Genomic DNA, 20,689 nt, shown 5'->3' on the forward strand with positions numbered 1-20,689 from the left:
AGTTATGTTGAGAGGTACCAAGCTCTCAGGTGTAGAGACTGTAGGTTGGGATGAAGTAGAGATCCTTGACTCTGTGTAAGCAGAGACGTAAACACTGGTAGAAGGTATGGCTCCCTGCTGCTGAGTTGCAGTAGAAGGGAGTACCAAGGTTGTCTCTGCCACCGAGGAGCTATCAGATTCATGGTGGCATAATCGTTCTTCAACTTGACAAGAGTCTTGAGAATGAGAGGGAATGGAGGGAATGCATACAGGAAGAGATTTGTCCATTCCAGTAGGAAAGCATCTGCCTCGAGGCGATGAGGAGAATATATCCTGGAGCAGAACTGAGGCAGTTTGTGGTTATAGGTTATGCAAGAGATCTATTTGAGGCATTCCCCACTGCGAAAAAATGTGATGAAGAGGCAAGGAATCGAGTGTCCATTCGTGAGGTTGCAGAAGACGACTCAATTTGTCCACCAAACAGTTTTCGCCCCTTGGATGTAGACAGCTTTGAGGAAGGTGTTGTGGAGGATTGCCCAGTCCCAAACCTTCAGAGCTTCTCAACAAAGGGAGGGAGATCCCATCCCTCCCGTTTGTTGACATAGTACATGGCGACTTGGTTGTCCGCCGAATGAGGACTACCTGGTTTTGAAGATGATGTTGAAAAGCTTTGAGAGCATTGAAGATCGCTCTGAATTCCAACAGATTGATGCGACACTGATGATCTGTACTGGTCCAGTGGCTTTGAATACGGAGACCATCGAGATGAGCTCAAGCGTTGGTCGAGGAATCTGTTGTGAGGAACTTCTGATGAGGGGGGCGTTTGAAACAGCAAGCCTCTGGAGAGATTGAAGAGAGCATCCACCAGTGGAGAGACTGTCTCAACGAAGGAGTGACTGTAATGTGTCGAGTGGGTCGCAAGCCTGCGTCCACTGAGATGCCAGGGTCCACTGAGGAATACTGAGGTGAAGCCTGGCAAATAGAGGCCATGTGACCTAGGAGTACCATCATGTGTCTCGCTGAGAATGAAGAGCGGGAAGACACTACATGACAGAGTTGAAGAAGAGCCTCCAGACGTTGTTGCAGAAGGAATGCTCTTAGTTGGATAGTGTCCAGAACAGCTCCAATGAATTGTAGATTATGAGAGGGCTGAAGTTTGAGATTTGGGAAAGTTGATTTCGAATCCCAAGCTTTGTAGGAACCATGTAGTCTGTTGGGTCGCTACAATAACCCCCTGAGATGTTAAATCTTTGATGAGCCAGTCATCTAGGTAAGGAAATAGCTGAAGACCATGGTTCCTTAGAGCTGCTGCTGCTACCACCACCAGGCACTTGGTGAACACTCTGGGAGATGAAGCCAGGCCAAAGGGTAGAACTCTGTATTGGTAATGCAGATTCCCCACCCGAAATCTGAGGTACTGACGGGAGGTCAGATGAATGGGGATGCGAGTATAAGCCTCCTTGAGATCCAGGGAACATAATCAATCGTTCTGATCTAGAAGGGGGTATAGGGACAACATGCAGAATGTTAAAGTACAGACTTCTCGGCTCCGCGGAAAACTGAGGAGACTTGCCCTGTGCTGGGTGGGAAGGTACTCGCACATGCGCGGTGCACCTGACTCGAAACTTATATGTTTCTACAAGCAAGTCTGCTTGCGAGACTGTCCGCATCTGGGCTCCATGATTGACGTCACCCATATGTTGAGAGGTAGAGTTTGGACATGGCGCTAGTGACTCTTCAGGGCCTTCCAGTGTTCTGTGAGCATTTTTGCTATGTCCAGATGATCAGGAAAGGACAAAGACCATGGCTTCATGCTGCTTATAATGGAGCATTAGACTGCTGCTGACTGCCCAACCTCCAAGTTCAATTCCTGGAGGGATTCAGAAATTAGACCGACCAAAGCCAAGGGCTGTATAGTAGCTCTCTATCTATACCCTTCCATCTCCTTTTCCTTCTGAAAATTGTCCAATCCCTTCTTGAACTCCAATACCATACCCTGTCCTATCACTCCCTCTGGAAGCGCGTTCCAGGTGTCCACTACCCGTTGGGTGAAGAAGAACATCTGAATCTGTCCCCTTTTAATTTTTCCGAATGCCCTCTTATTCTTGTAGTGCTCGAAAGTTTGAAGAATCTGTCCCTCTCCACTTTCTCTATGCTCTTCGTGATCTTGTAAGTCTCTATCATATCCTCTCTTAAGTCTCCGCTTCTCCAGCAAAAAAAGCCCCAGTCTCTCTAATCTTTCAGCGTATGAAAGGTTTTCCATACCTTTTATCAAATGTGTCGCTCTCTTCTGAACCCTCTCGAAGGACACGGTACAACTCGAAAGGGTCCAGAAAAGAGCGACTAAAATGGTTAAGGGGTTGGAGGAGTTGTCGTACAGTGAAAGATTAGAGAAACTGGGCCTTTTCTCCCTTGAACAGAGGAGATTGAGAGGGGACATGATTGAAACAGTCAAGGTACTGAAGGGAATAGATTTAGTAGAAAAGGACAGGTTGTTCACCCTCTCCAAGGTAGAGAGAACGAGAGGGCTCTCTTTAAAACTGAAAGGGGATAGATTCCTTACCAACGTAAGGAAGTTCTTCTTCACCCAGAGTGGTCGAAAACTGGAACGCTCTTCCAGAGTCTGTCATAGGGGAAAACACCCTCCAGGGATTCAAGACAAAGTCAGACAAATTCCTGCTGAACCGGAATGTACGCAGGTAGGGCTAGTATCAGTTAGGGCACTGGTCTTTGACCAGAGGGCTGCTGCGTGAGCGGACTGCTGGGCAAGATGGACCACTGGTCTGACCCAGCAGCGGCAATTCTTATGTTCAAATCAGGAAAATCCACCATGGGAGCAATTTTCAAAGAAAAATAGTCTGGGAAAAGCACAGGAACCCCCCCAAATACAGTGATTTTAGGGGTGGGGGACCTAGGGCTAACTCCCCAAATGCCCAAAAACTATTTTTTTATGACCTCCCTCCCCTGTGCCATGCTGTGCTATGACCTCCCCCTCACTGTGCCATGCTGTGATGAGGAGCTACTATAAAGAAAGCTGAAACAGCTTACAGGGAGATCCTCTGCCTCAAGCAGCCTTGCAAACTGGACTGCACCTCCACCACCCTCAGAACACACTGTGCACGACCTGGCAGATGAACGCAGTCAGTCCCGATCCCAGACATACCTCCACAGAGCCACGCAGCCTGCGCTCAAACCCACTAGCAGATGAACCTGGGATTAGCCAGCTCTCAAGGGAAATGTCCCTGAGCCCGATCTAGAAGTGCAAGCTATCCAGGAAGTACACAGCCAACCTCCTGGGCACATGGAACCACTGTAGCATGAAGACGCAAAGTCACATAAAAACTGAATAGAAGAAAAAATTAAAACACGAACAGAAAATACTGGCTCCTACTGTTTCAGAAGGCTGTCCTGAGGTAAGAGGGGAGGGTCTAAAAAATTACTTAAATGAGGCTTCCCACAAGCAGTCTCACGACATGGGATGCATAATCCACTTATCAAGGAACAGAGTGTGATTGTATGAGAAAGAAATGATAAATAGTAGTAGTAGTAGTAGAAGATATCAGAAGAAGAGCCTGGTGCTGTCACCAAGTTTGTGTCATTGCTCATGTGGGTGGAAGAGGGAGAGAGAGCAGTGTTCTCCCTAGGGCCTTTTAGCCGGGCGCTCCGCCCGGCTAATTTAGATGACCGCCCGGCTATCATCCAATTGTGAATCCTGCTGCTACCGCCGCTGCTCAACATTTTAAAAAAAAAAAACCGGCTTGGAGATTTCACGCCTTAGCCCGTAGCAAACTTATGCTCCGGGGCTCTAACGTGTACGTGCCGGCTTCCCTTCTCTTCCCTCCGAAACCGGAAGTTATGTCCGGGAGGGGGGGGGGGGGAGAGAAGAGAAGGGAAGCCGGCACGCACATGTTAGAGCCCCGGAGCATGCGTTCGCTATGGGCTAAGGCGGGAGACAGGTCAGTGAAGCTTACATTTCCTGTTCTTGCTGCCGGGTCCTGCCTACTTTCTGTTTCCGCGAAGGCAGGACCCGGCCGCATTTCTCTAGAACAGGGGTGCCCAATAGGTCGATTGTGATCTTGGGCCAATAAGCCTTCCTCTCCCCGACATCAATTCTGCCATTAGAGAGGAAGTTCTGGCCAGCCAATCGCTGTCTGGCTAGGCCAGAACTTCCTCTCCAACGGCAGAGTTGACATTGGGGAGAGGAATGCTGGTTGGCTCGACGCAAGGAAGCAGGGAGAGCTAGGGGCGGCGGCAGCTTTGGGGCCTGTTATCCGATGGCGGCGGTGGCCTCTTCCCCGATGGCAGCGGGAGTGGCTTGGGGGAGGGCAGGGAGAAAGAAGGAAAGAAGAGAAACAGAAAAAAAGAAAGGGGGCATGAGAGAAAAAAAAAGAAAGGGAGGCAGGGAGAAAGACAGGGTGACAGGTCAAAAGTGTGCGCCGACAAAGGCGCACCGAGACAACTGAGCGCAAGGCGGAAGCCCATGCCGAAGAAAAACAGTGTTTTAAGGGGCTCCGACGGGGTGTGTGTGTGGGGGAATCCCCCCACTTTACTGAATACAGATCGCGCCGGCATTGTGGAGGGTTTTAACCCCCCACATTATATTGAAAACATCACTTTTTCCCTAAAAACAGGGAAAAAGTTAAGTTTCCAGTATAATGAGGGGGGTTACAACCCCACAAACCCCCCCCCAATGCTGGCGCGATCTGAATTCAGTAAAGTGGGGGGGTTCCCCACCAACACCCCCCGTCGGAGCACCTTAAAACACTATTTTTCTTCGGTGCGGGCTTCCGCCTTGCACTCCGTTGTCTCGGCGCGCGCTTTTGACTATGAACCGAAAGAAAGGGCAGGGAGAGAGGAAGAAAAAGTTGGGGGAGGGAATGAGGTCTGGAGGAGAGGAAGCATACAGGCTGAAAGAAGGGAAGAAAGATTGGATGCACAGTCAGAAGAAGAAAGTGCAACCAGAGACTCATGAAATCACCAGACAACAAGGTAGGAAAAATGATTTTATTTTAAATTTAGTGATCAAAATGTGTCTGAATTTAAATCTGCTGTCATACACTATGGTCCCCTTTTACTAAACCGCAATAGCGGTTTTTAGTGCAGGGAGCCTATGAGCGTCGAGAGCAGCCCTGGGCAATCAGCGCAGCTCCCTGCGCTAAAAACTGCTATCGTGGTTTAGTAAAAAGGGAGGGGGTATATTTGTCTATTTTTGTATGGTTGTTACTGAGGTGACAGTGCATAGAGTCATCTGCTTTGACCTCTTTGAAAAAACCCCGGAATAGGAATGATAATTAACATTTTCTATGCATACAGTGTGCTTTGTGTTTTTTTTAAATTTTATTGTTGGTCATTTTAAAAGTAGCTCGCAAGCCTAAAAAGTGTGGGCACCGCTGCTCTAGAAGTGTTCTTCAACCTTTTTACACCTATGGACCGGCAGAAATAAAAAAATTATTCTGTGGACCGGCATCGGTCCGTGGACCAGCGGCTGAAGAACACTGGGCTAAGTCGTGGGCCAGACCCTGCCCATCTCTACCCAATCTCCACCCCAGACCCCGCCCCCATAATAGTACTAATTGCACCTTGCACATCCCTTGCCTCATCTGGAAGCCTTCCCTCTGACGTTGCAACGTCAGAGAGGCTTCCGATTCAGGTGCAGGATGCCCGTAGGAGCCGCTGCCCGTGGCTTTGTGCACTGAATCAGTTAGGAAGAGGGAGCTGGTTCGAAGATAACGCCGCATCGATCGCACTGTGGACCGGCGGTTGAAGAACTCTGTTTTGGGCCTGATGCACGTGCTGGCTCTGTGGACCGGCAGGAAATTTCTGTGGATCGGCACGGTCCATGGACCGGTGGTTGAAGAACACTGCTCTAGAATATTGCTCCTTAGTTTTATCAAGTGGTGCAGTGAGGGGCCAGCACTTTACATCTTATCACCTCATTCTTTCTTTTTTCTCCTCATGTACAGCATGGTTCTTTATTCTAAGCAGCTCTGGCACTAACAGTACTATGGGTGCCTTATGCTACTTTCACTACCACTTTCAGTCAGGTTCAGCATTTTATCATGGTTTTGGTTTTTTATTTAGTTTTTCACCAGTATTTTCATTTATTTATTAAAGCAGCCTTTTTTAACAGCCCGATGCCCCTCCCCTATCAGTGTGCATCCAATCTACTGCAGACACTTTTTTGGCGCCTCTTTCAACAGATCAAATATCATAGCCCCACTGTCGTGTGTTCACATTTATTCTGCGTACGAGTTTATCTCATCAATGCAGAGACCTTTTCGGTAAGTCCATTTTGCTCTCCCTTTTTTACTTTCCCGAGTGCTGTGGTTTTATTCTTTGGTTTTAATAGAAGCTCATTTGAACAATACTTTAGATCTTTCCAAGGTTTCACTTTTCATCTAACCGGTCGGCTTGTCTTTGAGCTACTATTGGCTTATGTTTTCAAGATACACTCTGTATTATCAGCTGTTCATTTCCCATACGTTTACTTTTGCCCTGTTTAGGTCTATATAGTCTAGGCATACTGTTTGTAACCAGCCATCATTTTAAGTATGTATATGCGCTATTTTATGGGGGGGGAGGTAAGTTCTTTTAGCATGTTAATTTCATTAATTCTGAGTTTGGTGTTACAATATGTTGTTCTTGGTTTTTAGTTTACACATTATTTATTCTTTTCTATGACATGTTTGCATTGCAATTTTACTCAAAAGTATAAATAGTATCTATATTTCCATTCAAGTTTCATCAAGGTGCTCTGGTTTTGGCTCCAGTATTTATCACTTCCATCCACCAGGTCGGGCTATCCGTTACTGTCTCCTATTTTAAAGACTCACTCGTTATAATTAGCGGTGATCCACACGTCTCTTCATAATGGACATGTCCGATTTTAGCATTTGAATCTTAGTACTATGGGTTTGGTCTTTTCTGGTTTCCTTTCTATAGTCTGCTTTTCGTCTGGAGTCTTTTGAGTTTAGAATTACATTTTATGACTTATTTTTGTGGTTATAATTGTATGACATGTCTAAATCGGTCAAGTTATCCATTCTTTTTATTATTTTTTGTCCCCTCATACAGTGGCAGACTGCCCCGGGTGCCAGCCCTAGGGGGTACACAGCCGGCTGCATCCAGAACCTTCTGAGCTCCTCTAAATGGCACCTGCACCTCAGCGCGGCTGCTGTACTTATTCCGAATCAGAGTCGGCAACCGCACTGAAGTGCAGGAAGGTCCCGCGATGACTGCATTTGCGCCTCTGTCTCCGGAAGACGTAAATGACATCGGAAGGGGTGGACCGGCAGCTACAGTCATTGCAGAACCTTGTCGCAACTCCCTGCGTCTGCCGGCTCACCCCCCTCCAACGTCACTTACATCTTCCAGAGGCAGAGGCAACAGAAACAGTCATCATGGGACCTTGCTGGTTTGGAGGGAGAGAAGGGTGGTGGAGGGAGAAAAAGGGGGTCATGGTGGTATGGAAGGGTGGTGGAGAGAAAGGGGGCAGATGCTGAGAAAGAGACATAAGGGGGAAGGATACTGGATGGAATTGGGTTGGAGGGAAAGAAAAGGGGCAGATGCTGATGGAAGTGGGGAGAAGGGAGAGTGAAATGCCATACCATGGGGGTGTGGGAGAGGGAAGGGAAGAAGATGGATGCCAGACTAATAGGGGTGAAGGGAGAGATGGAAGGGGAATACAAGGAGAGAAGATGCCATATAGAAGGGGCAGAGAGAGGGTAGACAGTGGATGAAAGGAAGAAAGTGACAAGACTATGAGGAAAGCAGAAACCAGAGAAGACAATGTAGAAAAAAAATTCTATTTATTTATTCTTTTGCTTTAGGGGAGATGCATCATTGTTCCTGTGGTGTTGCATTGTATGCAGAGTCCAGCTTCTTGGTGGTTCAATTTAACCTTTGTCTACGTTTTTCTATTTTATCCCCCCCTTTTACAAAACTGTAGAGCGTTTTTTTTTGTTTTTTTTTTAGCATCGGCCATGGTGGTAATTGCTCAGAATTCTATGAAAGTCTGAGCTGTTACCACCATGGCTAAAAACCACATTACAGTTTTGTAAAAGGGAGAGGGGTTAGTTTGTAATTACATATTCCATACTAGGCGAAGGTGTTTTCTGTGTGTTCGAAAGACATGGTTTTCAGTTAGGATTGACTGTGTAGGATTGAACTGTACTAGTCTGGCTTGTTTAGTTTTACAATGGGTGTATTGATGTACTGCTCACTGCAATATGTAAGATGCTGCCTTTTCCTAGGTACACTCTTGTGTGATGTGTGGATTGTTACTAAAAATCATGTTTTATTAATGTGGATCTTAGTCCGCCTGCTGGCAAATCGTTTGGCTCCTTTGTTGCCCCATGTCATCTCGTCGGCGCAGGTTGGGTTTGTGCAGGGCAGACATTCAGTGGTTAATGTCCGGAGGGTATTGTTGGCTATGTCCCGAGCCCAATTGATTGCCATGCAGGGCCTATTGGCGAGTTTGGACGCAGCGAAGGCCTTTGACCAGGCCCATTGGCCATATCTATTTCGGGTTCTGGAGTATGTGGGAGTGGGGGGTTGGTTCTGGTCTGCTTTACGGGCGTTATATGCCACTCCATCTGCCTCTGTTTTGGTGAATGGGATTCTTACGCGCACTTTTACGGTTGGCAGAGGGACCCATCAGGGCTGTCCTCTATCTCCCCTGCTCTTTTTGTTATACTTGGAGCCCCTTCTCTGCACGATCCAACGTGATGATGTCTTGGTGGGGCTACCGGAGGGCTCTTCTCAACTGTGAGTGTTAGCTTTTGCTGATGACTTGCTGCTTGCTTTGGCTCAGCCACAATGCTTCTTGTTGCGAGCTTTAGGATGAGTTTCATCTATTCTCTGGGTTGCAGCTGAACAGGCAGAAGTCTTTGGCACTTCCTTTACAACAGGAGGTTCGAGATTCATGGCAGGGTACCTTTCCTTTGGTATGGGCTTCGTCCTCTATCCGTTATCTTGGCATTCTTATTCCTCGAGACCTGACCTCTCTTTACTCTATGTCCTTTACTTGCTAAAACTGGACAGCGTTTGCGTGCCTGGCGTGCCTACCCCTTGTCCCTTCTCGGCAGAATTGCTTTGTACAACATGATGGTGATTCCTCAGTGGCTTTACCTTTTGCAAACCCTGCCTTTACTTCTCCACCGTTGTCATATTCGGTTACATCATCGTTCTTTGCTTGGCTTCTTATGGGGCGATAAGCAGTCTAGGATCCCCGTGCATACTCTCTCTTTACCTGTTGCTCAGGGGGGTATGGGGTTGCTCCACTTGGGCCATCTTAATGTGGCCTGTCAGCTTCGCCATCTGAATGACTGGTTTTGTGGAACTGATTATTTTTCCGCTGCAGGGGTGGAGTGTCAGGCCTTTGCTCCCTACCATTTCATTTATTTACTTCATGTGAAATGTTTACCTCCACGTGTCCAGACTTATGGGGACCTATTGTTATTTCCAGTGCGAAACATTTGGAAGCAACTGTGCACTCAATTGGAAGTTAGGTCTGATGTGATGCCGTGCTTGCCTATAACTAGTAATGGGGACTTTTCACCTGGCATGGGCCCTGGCTCTCCTCCCCTGTGGCATAGACGGGGTTTATTTTGTTTCATGTTTTACAGCCGGATGGTTCTCCTCAGCTCTTTCACATGTTATGTGACTCTTCTGTATTGCAGGCTGGGGATTGGTTCTGTTATGGTCAATTGCAGCATTATATTCATTCCCTCCCTGGCTCTGCTCTTACAGAGGAGACACAGGAGAAACTTTCTGAAGCATTTTGCTTAACAGCTCAGGTGCCCATACCTCTGCGTTTTCATCACAGATTTCTACAGGAGTTGGCTGGTGATTTGGACTATGACACCTTGGCGAATGCATGGACTCAGGACTTGCAGATCCCCATCTCTGCGGCTGTGTTGAAGAGGAGTTTCCTTCTGGGGGCTAGGCTTCTGGTGTCTGCTGTGGAAAAGGAACAATATTATAAATTCTTGGTCCGGGCTTATTTTGCCCCTGTCCGAGCTTATCGGGCCCACATCCGATCTACCGATACTTGTCCTAAGTGTGTGGCCCCCAGAGCATCCCTGGGCCATATGTTCTGGCTGTGCCCGGGCATACGGGCCTATTGGAGACGCATTGGCTTGTTCATCAAAACTCTCTGGAATTGTACCTAGGTGCCCACGGAACATTTTCTTTTCACTTTAAAATTCACTTTAATTCCAGTTTGTCCTGGTGCTGCGGCGTTCGTTCAGAAAGCTATTTTTATGGGTATTAAGACTATCTTTCAATGCTGGTTGTCACCGCACACTCCCACGATGTCGCATTGGCAGACCCAGATGATCCAACTGGCAGGGTATGAGCGCCTGGCTATTGATAATATGGACTCTAAGCATGGTTCACTCTATTTACGTTGCTGGTTACCTTTTTGTTCTTTCTTGACACCCATTGTACGTAGTCGATTACTGAATTGATTGTATTGTTCTATTCTTTTCTGTTTGATTTGGCAGTAGCTGTTCCCATGGGTGGGTTGGGGTGTGGGAGGTTCTGTTGTATAATGGTTTATTGCTGAATTGTTCTGTATTTTTCTTTGAAACTAATAAATAGATTTAAACAAAAAAAAAAAATCATGTTTTTCATACAGATGGGGGGGGGGGGGGGGGGGGGGCTATCAAAAAGCAATGTTACTTACCGTAACAGTTGTTATCCAGGGACAGCAGGCAGCTATTCTCACTAGTGGGTGATGTCATCCGACAGAGCCCCGATACGGACATCTTGCAAGCATGTCTTGCTTGAAGAAACTCAGAAGTTTCGAGATGCCCGCACCGCGCATGCGCCAGTGCCTTCCCGCCCTATGGTCCAGGCGTGTCTCCTCAGTTCAGGTAGCTAGCAGAGAAGCCAACCCAGGGGGAGGTGGGTGGGACGTGAGAATAGCTGCCTGTTGTCCCTGGATAACAACTGTTACGGTAAGTAACATTGCTTTATCCCAGGACAAGCAGGCAGGTATTCTCACTAGTGGGTGACCTCCAAGCTAACCTCAATGGGATGGTGGGAGAGTTGGCAACTTAGGAGAATAAATTTTGTAACACTGTTTGGCCAAACTGTCCATCCCTTCTGGAGAAAGTATCCAGACAATAATGAGAGGTGAATGTATGAACCGAGGACCAAGTGGCAGCCTTACAAATCTCCTCAATCGGTGTCGATCTGAGGAAGGCTACAGAGGCCGCCATTGCTCTGACCTTATGGGCTGTGACCTTACAGGTAAGGGGTAATCCAGCCTGGGCATAGCAGAAAGAGATACAAGCCGCCATCCAGTTGGAGATGGTGCGCTTCGATACAGGTCGTCCCAACTTGTTTGGATCAAAGGAGACGAAAAGTTGAGGAGCAGTTCTGTGTGGTTTGGTGCGATCCAAGTAGAAAGCCAAAGCATGTTTACAGTCCAGAGTGTGAAGAGCTGATTCTCCAGGATGAGAATGAGGCTTTGGAAAAAACACTGGAAGCACAATGGATTGGTTAAGATGAAATTCAGAGACCACTTTAGGCAGGAATTTCGGATGAGTGCGGAGGACCACCTTGTCATGATGGAAGACTGTAAAAGGCGGGTCCGCCACCAAGGCCTGAAGCTCACTGACCCTGCGAGCAGACGTGAGGGCCACTAGAAAAACTACTTTCCAAGTGAGAAACTTAAGCGGAGCCTTGTTGAGAGGCTCAAAAGGAGGTTTCATAAGCTGAGAAAGGACAACATTGAGATCCCAAACCACTGGAGGCGGTTTGAGAGGAGGATTGACATGAAAAAGTCCTTTCATAAATCTGGAAACCACAGGATGAGAAGAGAGAGGTTTCCCTTGTAGAGGCTGATGGAAAGCCGCAATAGCACTCAGGTGGACTCGTATAGAAGTAGACTTGAGACCAGACTGAGACAGGTGTAGAAGATAGTCCAATACAGAGGATAGGGAGGCTCGCTGAGACTCCTTGGAATTGGAAACACACCAGGAAGAAAATCTAGTCCATTTTTGGGAGTAGCATTGACGAGTAGCAGGCTTCCTGGAAGCCTCCAAGACGTCCCTCACCGCCTGGGAAAACTGGTGAGGAGTTACGTTGAGAGGAACCAAGCTGTCAGGTGGAGAGACTGCAGGTTGGGATGAAGCAGAGACCCCTGATGCTGAGTAAGCAGTGAAGGAAACACTTGAAGTAGGCACGGTTCCCTGCTGCTGAGTTGAAGGAGAAGGGAGAACCAAGGTTGTCTGGGCCACCGAGGAGCTATCAGAATCATGGTGGCACGGTCGGACTTCAGCTTGACCAGAGTCTTTTGAATGAGAGGAAACGGAGGAAACGCATACAGAAAGCGATTCCCCCAATCCAGCAGAAAAGCATCTGCCTCGAGGCGATGAGGATCGTAGATCCTGGAGCAAAATTGAGGCAGCTTGAAATTGTGGGGAGCCGCAAAGAGGTCTATCTGAGGCGCCCCCCACTGAGCGAAGAGCTGATGAAGGGTCTTGGAATGGAGTGACCATTCGTGAGGCTGGAGAAGACGACTCAGGTTGTCCGCCAAGACATTGTCCTTCCCCTGAATGTAGACAGCTTTGAGGAAGGCGTTGTGGTGAACCGCCCAATCCCAGACTCTGAGAGCTTCCTGGCAGAGGGAGGCCGAGCCCGTGCCCCCCTGCTTGTTGACATAATACATGGCGACCTGATTGTCGGTGCGAATGAGGACCACCATGTCGTGAAGCAGATGTTGAAAAGCTTGAAGAGCATTGAAGATGGCTCTGAGATCCAGAAGATTGATTTGATGGAGTCGGTCCGCACTGGTCCAGAATCCCTGAGTGCGAAGACCATCCAGATGAGCTCCCCAGGCATAGGTCGAGGAATCGGTTGTGAGAACCTTCTGGTGGGGAGGAGTGTGAAACAGCAAACCTCTGGATAGATTCGAAGAGGTCATCCACCAAAGTAGAGACTGCCGAAGAGCAGGAGTGACGATGATGTGTCGATACAACGGATCCGACACCTGAGTCCATTGAGATGCCAGGGTCCACTGAGGAATTCTGAGATTGAGCCTGGCAAACGGCGTCACATGAACTGTAGAGGCCATGTGGCCCAGGAGGACCATCATGTGTCTCGCTGAGATGGACTGGCGAGAAGACACAGACTGGCAGAGATGAAGAAGAGCATCCAAGCGCTGAGGAGGAAGGAACGCTCTGAGGCGAATGGTATCCAGGTGTGAATTTCCGAAGCACAGGCAGAAAAAATTCCAAGTAGAGTGCAAAGTGGAAATTGTAATTCAGGACTCGGGACGTCATCATCGAATTCTGATAGATGCGTCGACCAAACTTATCCATGGTTCTGCCCTCGCGGCCCGGAGGCACTGAAGCATAGACCTGCCCAGGATGAGACCGCTTGAGCGAGGATTCGACCAGGAGGGACTGATGAGAAAGCTGAGGTCCCTCGAAGCCCTTATGATGCACCGTTCGGTATCGAGCATCCGATTTTCCAGGTACCATTTCTCCCTCTACTATATGTCCAACATTTCTCTCTCCCTTCTCCATGTATGTCTGCCTCCCTGCCACCATATAATGGATTTTTCCCTCACCCCTTTCCACCTCCTTCCTCTCTTCAACCCATGTCCAACAACTCTTCCTTTCTCTCCCCCCATGTGCAGCATTTTTCCTTCCCTCCCATCCCCTGTACACCAGCTTTACTTCCTTCCCTCTCATCCCCCTATGCACCAACTTTAATTCCTTCCCTCTCTGTCTTAGGATTCTCTTCAACACCTTACAGCAGGGGTGTCCAATGTCGGTCCTCGAGGGCCGCAATCCAGTTGGGTTTTCAGGATTTCCCCAATGAATATGCATGAGATCTATTAGCATACAATGAAAGCAGTGCATGCAAATAGACCTCATGTATATTCATTGGGGAAATCCTGAAAATCCGACTGGACTGCGGCCCTCGAGGACCGACATTGGACACCCCTGCTGTAAGGTGTTGAAGAGAATATCAGGCTATGAGGGTGGGGAGGGAAGGAGGAGGGAGCAGATGCTGGACTATAATGGTGGAGGAAGAAAGACCCTGAAACTAATAAAACCGGAGACAGTTATAGAGGGAAGAAAATATGGACATGGGGTATACGTTGAAAGGGAATGGAGGGCTGAGAGAAAATGGAAATTGGATAAGCAGCCAAAAAGTGAAAAAGAGGAGAAGAAAGGAAAGAAAAGAGCTAAAAAGGAATGATCAATGTCAGAAGCAGGTGTAGTAAGGGAATAGACAAGAAAGAGGAGAAAAGACAATGGACAGCAACTCTTGAAAAAGAATTAGAAAACACTAAAAAAGTAGAAAAGAGAAACCAAGCAACATAATGGAAAAAATAAAACGTTCAGACAACAAAGGTAGGAAAAAAATCTTTTTATTATGAATGTTTTAAATGGAATATGGATATTCCATTTAAAATATTAGCAAAATATTTAAAATATTAGCAAAAATATTGTTTACATTTTGACAAATAATGCAAAATTTGCTAATTTTGTGCACAGAATTTTGAATTTTTTTGCACAGAATTCCACCAGGGAGTAAAATATGTTTGTCTAGAGCAGTGTTTTTCAACCTTTTTTGGGCAAAGGCACACTTGTTTCATGAAAAAAATCACGAGGCACACCACCATTAGAAAATGTTAAAAAATTTAACTCTGTGCCTATATTGACTATATATAAAGTAATTCTCTTGAATAGGAATCAAATAAACACAAAGAAAGTATTTTATAATTACTTTATTATGAAATATTAAGTAAACAGAATAGTGAAAAATTATAAAATACTTTATTCAGTGCGAAACCTGGGCCTGTTTGGCTGAACACAAAGCTGATATTCTGGCTGGAATCGAAGAAAGACACACACGTAGCTCTTCGTCAACAGCTCTCAGTCTCTCTCTGTATTTGGTTTTTATAGCATACAAAAATAGACAAATATACCCTCCATCCTTTTTATTAAACCACAATAGCAGTTTTTAGCGCAGGGAGCTGCGCTGAATGCCCAGCGCTGCTATTGACGCTCATAGGCTCCCTGCGCTAAAAAACACTATTGCGGTTTAGTAAAAGGTGACCATATTGTAAAATATAGACAGCAGATATAAATTCAGAACTGTGCATAGTAAGTGAAGGGAAGTTTTCATCTCTGGGAATTTACCCAGTTAACTATTAAGTTATTTGGGCAAATTCCTTTGAAAACTGTGGTAATACTGCCTCCACTTTGCTAAATTTAAAATAAAATAATTTTTCCTACCTTGTCTGGTGATTTCTGGTTGCACTTTCTTCTTCTGACTGTGCATCCAATCTTTCTTCCCTTCTATCAGCCTGTATGCTTTCTCTCCTCCACACCTCATTCCCTCCCCCAACTTTTTCTTCCTCTCTCCCTGACCTTTCTTTCTTTTTTTCTGTTTCTCTTCTTTCCTTCTGTTTCCCTGCCTGCCCCCTTTTTCTTTCTCCCTGCCGTTCCCCAAGCCACTGCCACTGCCGCTGCCATCGGGGAACAGGACCCACCAATGGATAACAGGCCCCAAAGCCGACGCCGACGCATGCTCTCCCTGACGTCAATTCTGCAATCGGAGAGGAAGTTCCGCCCAGCCTGGCAGCGATTGGCTGGCCCGAACTTCCTCTCCGACTGCAGAATTGACGTCGGGGAGAAGAAGACTTATCGGCTCGATAGATTAGATCGCCAAGACAAAGTGAGTCCTGGGTGATCGACTCACTTTGCCTTGGCGAGCTACTGGCGCCCCTGCCTCGGGCCCCCTGTCAGCTCCGAGCCCCTGAATGCAGGACTGGTAGTACTGCCCTGATGGCGGCCCTGCGGCACAACAGGCAACATCTCGCGGCACACTAGTGTGCCGCAGAACAGCGGTTGAAAAACACTGGTCTAGAGACATCACTGCTTGGTGATATTTAAAAATGAAGAGCAGACCACCGTGCTGAAAAAAAAAATAATATCTGCCACCCCCTCCCCAAGTCTCCTCTTCAAATACTCGAGAAAAGAAGAGAGAGGCTTCAGGGGCAACATTTTGCACCACCAGCTTTTATTAAAATCATTTCACCCTTTCAGCTCAGTGATTCACATTAATCCATTTAGGGAAGGGCGGAATGTTTTTTTTTTTAATTATCTTACCTCCACAAATATAAATCATTGGTTGTTGCTTTGGCGGCGGCACGTCCTTCGGAGGATCCATAATGATCACTAAAAAAGAAAAGCTACTATATTTCTGAATAAGATATACAACCAAATAAAACAAACTGAAGAACGGTACTATCAGAAAACACAAGTTAGAATAAAAAATACTAGCAAACTCTATAAATTATCCAAACCTAATTTATGCCGTTTCTTATAGGATCAATCATCACGAAGCATATCTTTACGGTTTTATATAATCCAGTCTAAAATCTTTCACAGACCGATTCTCTCACTACTCACCCACCTCTACGCAGCTTCTCTTAAAGTTGTCGCAACTTCATTACGTCAAATAAGAGCGCAACAAGGGCATGTATTTTCCCACGTGGTTAGAGAGAGTGACGAGCAGTTTGAGATATGAGTTGGTAGAGCTGTCGTGGCGCAGATATGTTAGTGACAAATACTATCTGAAATAAGGCGGCTTACTGCGTTGCTCTATTAGATGAGTTACTAGTATACTATAATTTGATGGTAAAGATAAATTGCAATATAATGAAGCTATCTGCTGCTGCTACTACTACTACTACTTATTTCTGTAAATAGAACGTTAAAAAGCAACGGTCAGGCAATGCTGACGTGTTCATTATTTGCTTTTAGGGGCAGAAAAAGGGAACGTTCAATAGTAGAGGCAGCAAATGGAGTCATAATAGTGGCCTAAACTGACATAGATGTCAACATTTCAAAACGAATGGGGGAACTAAATGTAATACTAGCCCTTTCTTGACATGAAGTCGCTTGCTCAATATTTCGTGTGCTCAGTTCCCCACCCCAAACATTCACAGAGTTGACTCCTATGCGGCGAGTAACATTAATGAAAGTATAAGACTTGCAAATTGATTTTAATTACAAAAAGGCTACCTTCCAATCTAACAAGCGCTGTTTTGGGAACAAGGTACTGTTTTGATTGGATTACTGCGCAATAGTGACCTCTGCTGGACAATGTCAAATGCTGTGGAAAAGTGAAATAACTATAAAATACACGTGAAAGAAGAGTTCCAGCTACAATTTTCATTTTGAATATACTTTATTGTGGGTGTTTGGGGGAATCAAGGCTAATAACTTTTTTTCCTCAAACATAAACATACACACGACTGGTCTCGCTTGTCGCCCCTAAAGCTACCAACAGCTAATTAATTATTTTGACTGAAAATGTGCCTATCATTTTGCATTCATTGAGATGTCTGTCTCTTTCAATCAGGGTTGGCAGTCCTGCTCTCGTAGTCTTAAAACGACGGAACATGATTCTTCCATGAAAATTAATACCGTATGTGTTTATTAAGGAAGACTATATCGAATGTAGTTTTACTGTACTAGTAAAGCACCAACGAGGTTGATACAGTATATAGTATACACACATTCGTCTCTAGTGTTTACGGTTCTCCGCGTTTTGTTACGGCTTTTTCACCTGATGCACATTCTTCTGTGTTGGTTGAAGATCATCGTGAGAGCTACTCTGACTTTATTTATGTTGGTACACCGCAAGCTCTATAGACAAAAAAAGAGGCGGTTCTTAGCCGGGCCTTGGGGTGACGGTTGGGGAAGGCGCGCATTTTAAACTAAGGCGAGGGAAAAGAGTGACCACCACGTGAGCTTGGGTGGCTGGTGGTGCCCATGGCAATACTGAGAGCTATAGCTAACTAGCTCGGTTTAGACTCGAGCGAGGCGCACTTAGCGAATGGATGGGGTTGGGCGCGAGCGGTCTTTTATCTCGTCTTGCTGCGTAGCCTCAGCGCGCCGCTCTTGTCATCTTTAAATTTTTTTTAACATTCTTTTTAAATTACAAAAAAGGCGAATATATATATATTTTTTTATGTTAAAAGGTATACGAAACGAAGTGTAATAGTTTAAAGAAAAAGGGAAATGTGAATTTGGTTGCTCTGTGTTCGTTTGCTGAGTAAAGGTGAATATGGGGGCGGAGTAGGAGGATTTAAACGCTTAGCGTCTGTTTTAGAAGGCTTTTGCTTAGTTTTCTTCACACTCTGATAACTGTTGAATTAATGAAGTATGATAACTCTGTATAAAGTATGAGTCATATAACACATCTCCCAGACTTGCTTCTTTGAAGGTTGCAGACTAATTTCTTTAAAAAGCGCAAGGTGTAGGGCTTGAGGCTAACTAACACTGCAGAAGAAAAATGTGACCTCGATGATTCTTTAAGTATGTAATGGAGCTTTAAAACTTTTTATTGTAATTTTTTGAAAATCGTTTTTGAAGAGGTAGTAACTATTTTTTATTTATTTTAAACTTGGGTTGTGTGTGTGTGTATATATATATATTTATATATATATATATACACACACACACACAACCCAATATATATATATATATATATATATATATATTTATTTTTATTTTTTTTTTAAGAATAATTTTAAAAAAGTGTCTGGAAGATGTTTTCCCGATTGAAATGTACATAGTATTTTAATTAACACTGAGTGTAAATAGTTTTTTTAATGTGTGCTTTCCCGATTGAAATGTACATAGTATTTTAATTAACACTGAGTGTAAATCGTTAGTTTTTTTGAATGTTGTTTTGAGGCAGAAAATTCACCCAAGCCATAGCCTAGCCTAGCCCAGCCCAGCCCAGGTGTCAGAAGCCTTTTTAAAGCAAAGAGCCATTTTATCCTAAATGTTTGATCCAAGATTTACAAAGAGCTGCAATGGGTAGAGAAGAGGGTTTGAGATAACAATTTTAATGCGCTATGGGTATATTTGCATTTAACACAAAACCAAAACTTCAAGTACTTACACAATATAAAGAAAAACAATGAGACTTTTGATACTGTATTTCTGCACAGTTTCCTGTATATTTCACCCTCCCCTCCACCCTTATATCCATACCTCCCTCCATTCACCATCTCTCCTTCCATTCCATCCTTATGTCCATTTCTCCCTTTCTCATCACCCTCATTCCCTCCTTCCTCCCCAACCCCAAATGTACTCTTTTTTGCTTCTAGTCAGCAGCAATTCCTACAGCTGCCTGCCTGGAAGCCACTCGTCTGTCGTGTCCCACCCAGGCAGAAACAGGAGGTTTTGACAGAGGTCGGGACCAGGGTTGCCAAATGGCAAAAAAAATTTTCAGCCAAACTCATGGCAAAAAGTAGCCCCAAAGTAGCAAAAGTTGTGCCGGAGTATCCCAAACAACTGCTGCTGGAAATGCCTCTAATTTATCAAGGAAATGCATCATACAAATACAAAATGTTTATTTATACACTATACATATCCTAAACGGTCAATAATGGTGTACAAAAGATCAAAACCCAAATACAAAACATTCAGGAAAAACACAATAAAAACAAGCACTTAACATAAAAGTCCTTCCTAAAATTAAAAGCTCTTCAATCTTCTGGATGTAACTGGTCGGATTCTTTGTAGGATGCCCAGTCTCAGAAGCCGCCTAAGCAGCTTTTGACAATCGCACAAGGGTGTCCTATATAGTATCGTGTCTATACCATCTCTGGCTCTCGGTTGAGAGAATGAGCACATTTGGACATAGGAAATTACTCGACATTTACCACTTTTTTTCTGTCTTCCTTTAATCACTAATTGCCATTTTGTTCTAAATAATTTCTTATCACCTAGCAATGGCTGCCTCTCTCCTGGATGGATCGGACCATTGGACCATTCTCTCTGGGCGGTTCCTCCAATCCCTCATTATTAATTTGCTACTTTAGTTTCAGTAGGAATCGGCCTCCATATTTCTGGTAGTCCCTGGGTAGACCAGACAGGGTCCTTCTTTCTGTTTCAGCTTTAGCAAAGATCTTTCTCTCAAGAGTCGAAGGTCTGTTTTGCATTTTGGTACCTTTCGGGGTGGCCTTAGCAGATGCTGCTCTTTTCTCATCCTACCAGACTTTTTTTTTTTAGCTGCATCCAGATAACCTTCTATACAGCACCACTGTAAGGAGTGGCAGAGAAGTTTTTTCTGTGTTCTAGGTACTTTATCATATTTTATCAAGCCTGTGAGATTTTTCCTACCCCTCTCCCACTCAGCTCTTCGCCTCACTTCAGTCAGAGTTCACCCTAGGGTTGTGAGTATTTTCCATGTTCCGATCAACAACCTGTTCATCCTCTGGTTTCCAGCTTTGTAATAGGTCTTGTCGACCTCCACCGGTCTCTAGTGGGTTAGGATCTTCAACTTGTTCTCATCAAACAGCTGGACCCTTCTAGGTCTTGTCGACCTCCACTGGTCTCCAGTGGGTTAAGATCTTCAACTTGTTCTCGTCAAATGGTTGGATCCTTCATTTGAACCAATGATCTCTGTACATCTTAAATTTCTCTCTTGGGCAGTGGTCTTTATCATCTCCATCACTTGTGCATGTCGAGGAACTGGGCTTCCAGAGTGGGTGTGAGACCCCTTCTGTACAGTTTTTTCGCTAGGATAAAGTACTTTATCTCAGGACAAGCAGGCAGCATATTCTCAACATATGGGTGACATCAACCACAGAGCCCTGATGCTGACAGCTTCACAAGCAGACTTGCTTGAAGAACTTTAGGAAAGTTCATGACTGCCT

The 20,689-nt window shown here is 45.4% G+C and overlaps 2 protein-coding genes across 15 annotated transcripts in view; one reads left to right on the top strand and one right to left on the bottom strand.

Annotated features, from left to right (window-relative positions):
* The window catches only part of POLR2K (RNA polymerase II subunit K), a 40,374-nt gene extending 22,703 nt beyond the window's left edge, over positions 1-17,671 (bottom strand). For 2 of the 10 annotated variants that reach the window (XR_004538282.1, XR_004538288.1), the window contains exons 1-2: positions 16,316-16,429; positions 16,119-16,187 (exon numbers count right to left, since the gene is read on the bottom strand). Coding sequence is in view for 1 of the 10 variants with exons in the window: in XM_033933143.1 (XP_033789034.1) it covers positions 16,119-16,187; positions 17,584-17,618 (104 nt within the window). In the remaining 9 variants the exon portion in view is untranslated. Of the gene's footprint in view, positions 1-16,118; positions 16,205-16,315; positions 16,988-17,533; positions 17,559-17,583 lie in introns of those variants that run through there. The other 8 variants (XR_004538285.1, XR_004538286.1, XR_004538290.1 and 5 more) reach the window with 8 other exon arrangements.
* FBXO43 (F-box protein 43) overlaps positions 17,228-20,689 on the top strand; it is an 87,456-nt gene continuing 83,994 nt past the window's right edge. The window contains exon 1 of one of the 5 annotated variants that reach the window (XM_033933141.1): positions 17,228-17,442. The gene's annotated coding sequence lies outside the window, so the exon portion shown is untranslated. Of the gene's footprint in view, positions 17,443-17,576; positions 17,646-17,668; positions 18,079-18,140; positions 18,336-20,689 lie in introns of those variants that run through there. The other 4 variants (XM_033933142.1, XM_033933139.1, XM_033933138.1 and 1 more) reach the window with 4 other exon arrangements.

Source organism: Geotrypetes seraphini, chromosome 2, assembly GCF_902459505.1.
Source record: "Geotrypetes seraphini chromosome 2, aGeoSer1.1, whole genome shotgun sequence".
Taxonomy (NCBI): Eukaryota; Metazoa; Chordata; class Amphibia; order Gymnophiona; family Dermophiidae; genus Geotrypetes; species Geotrypetes seraphini.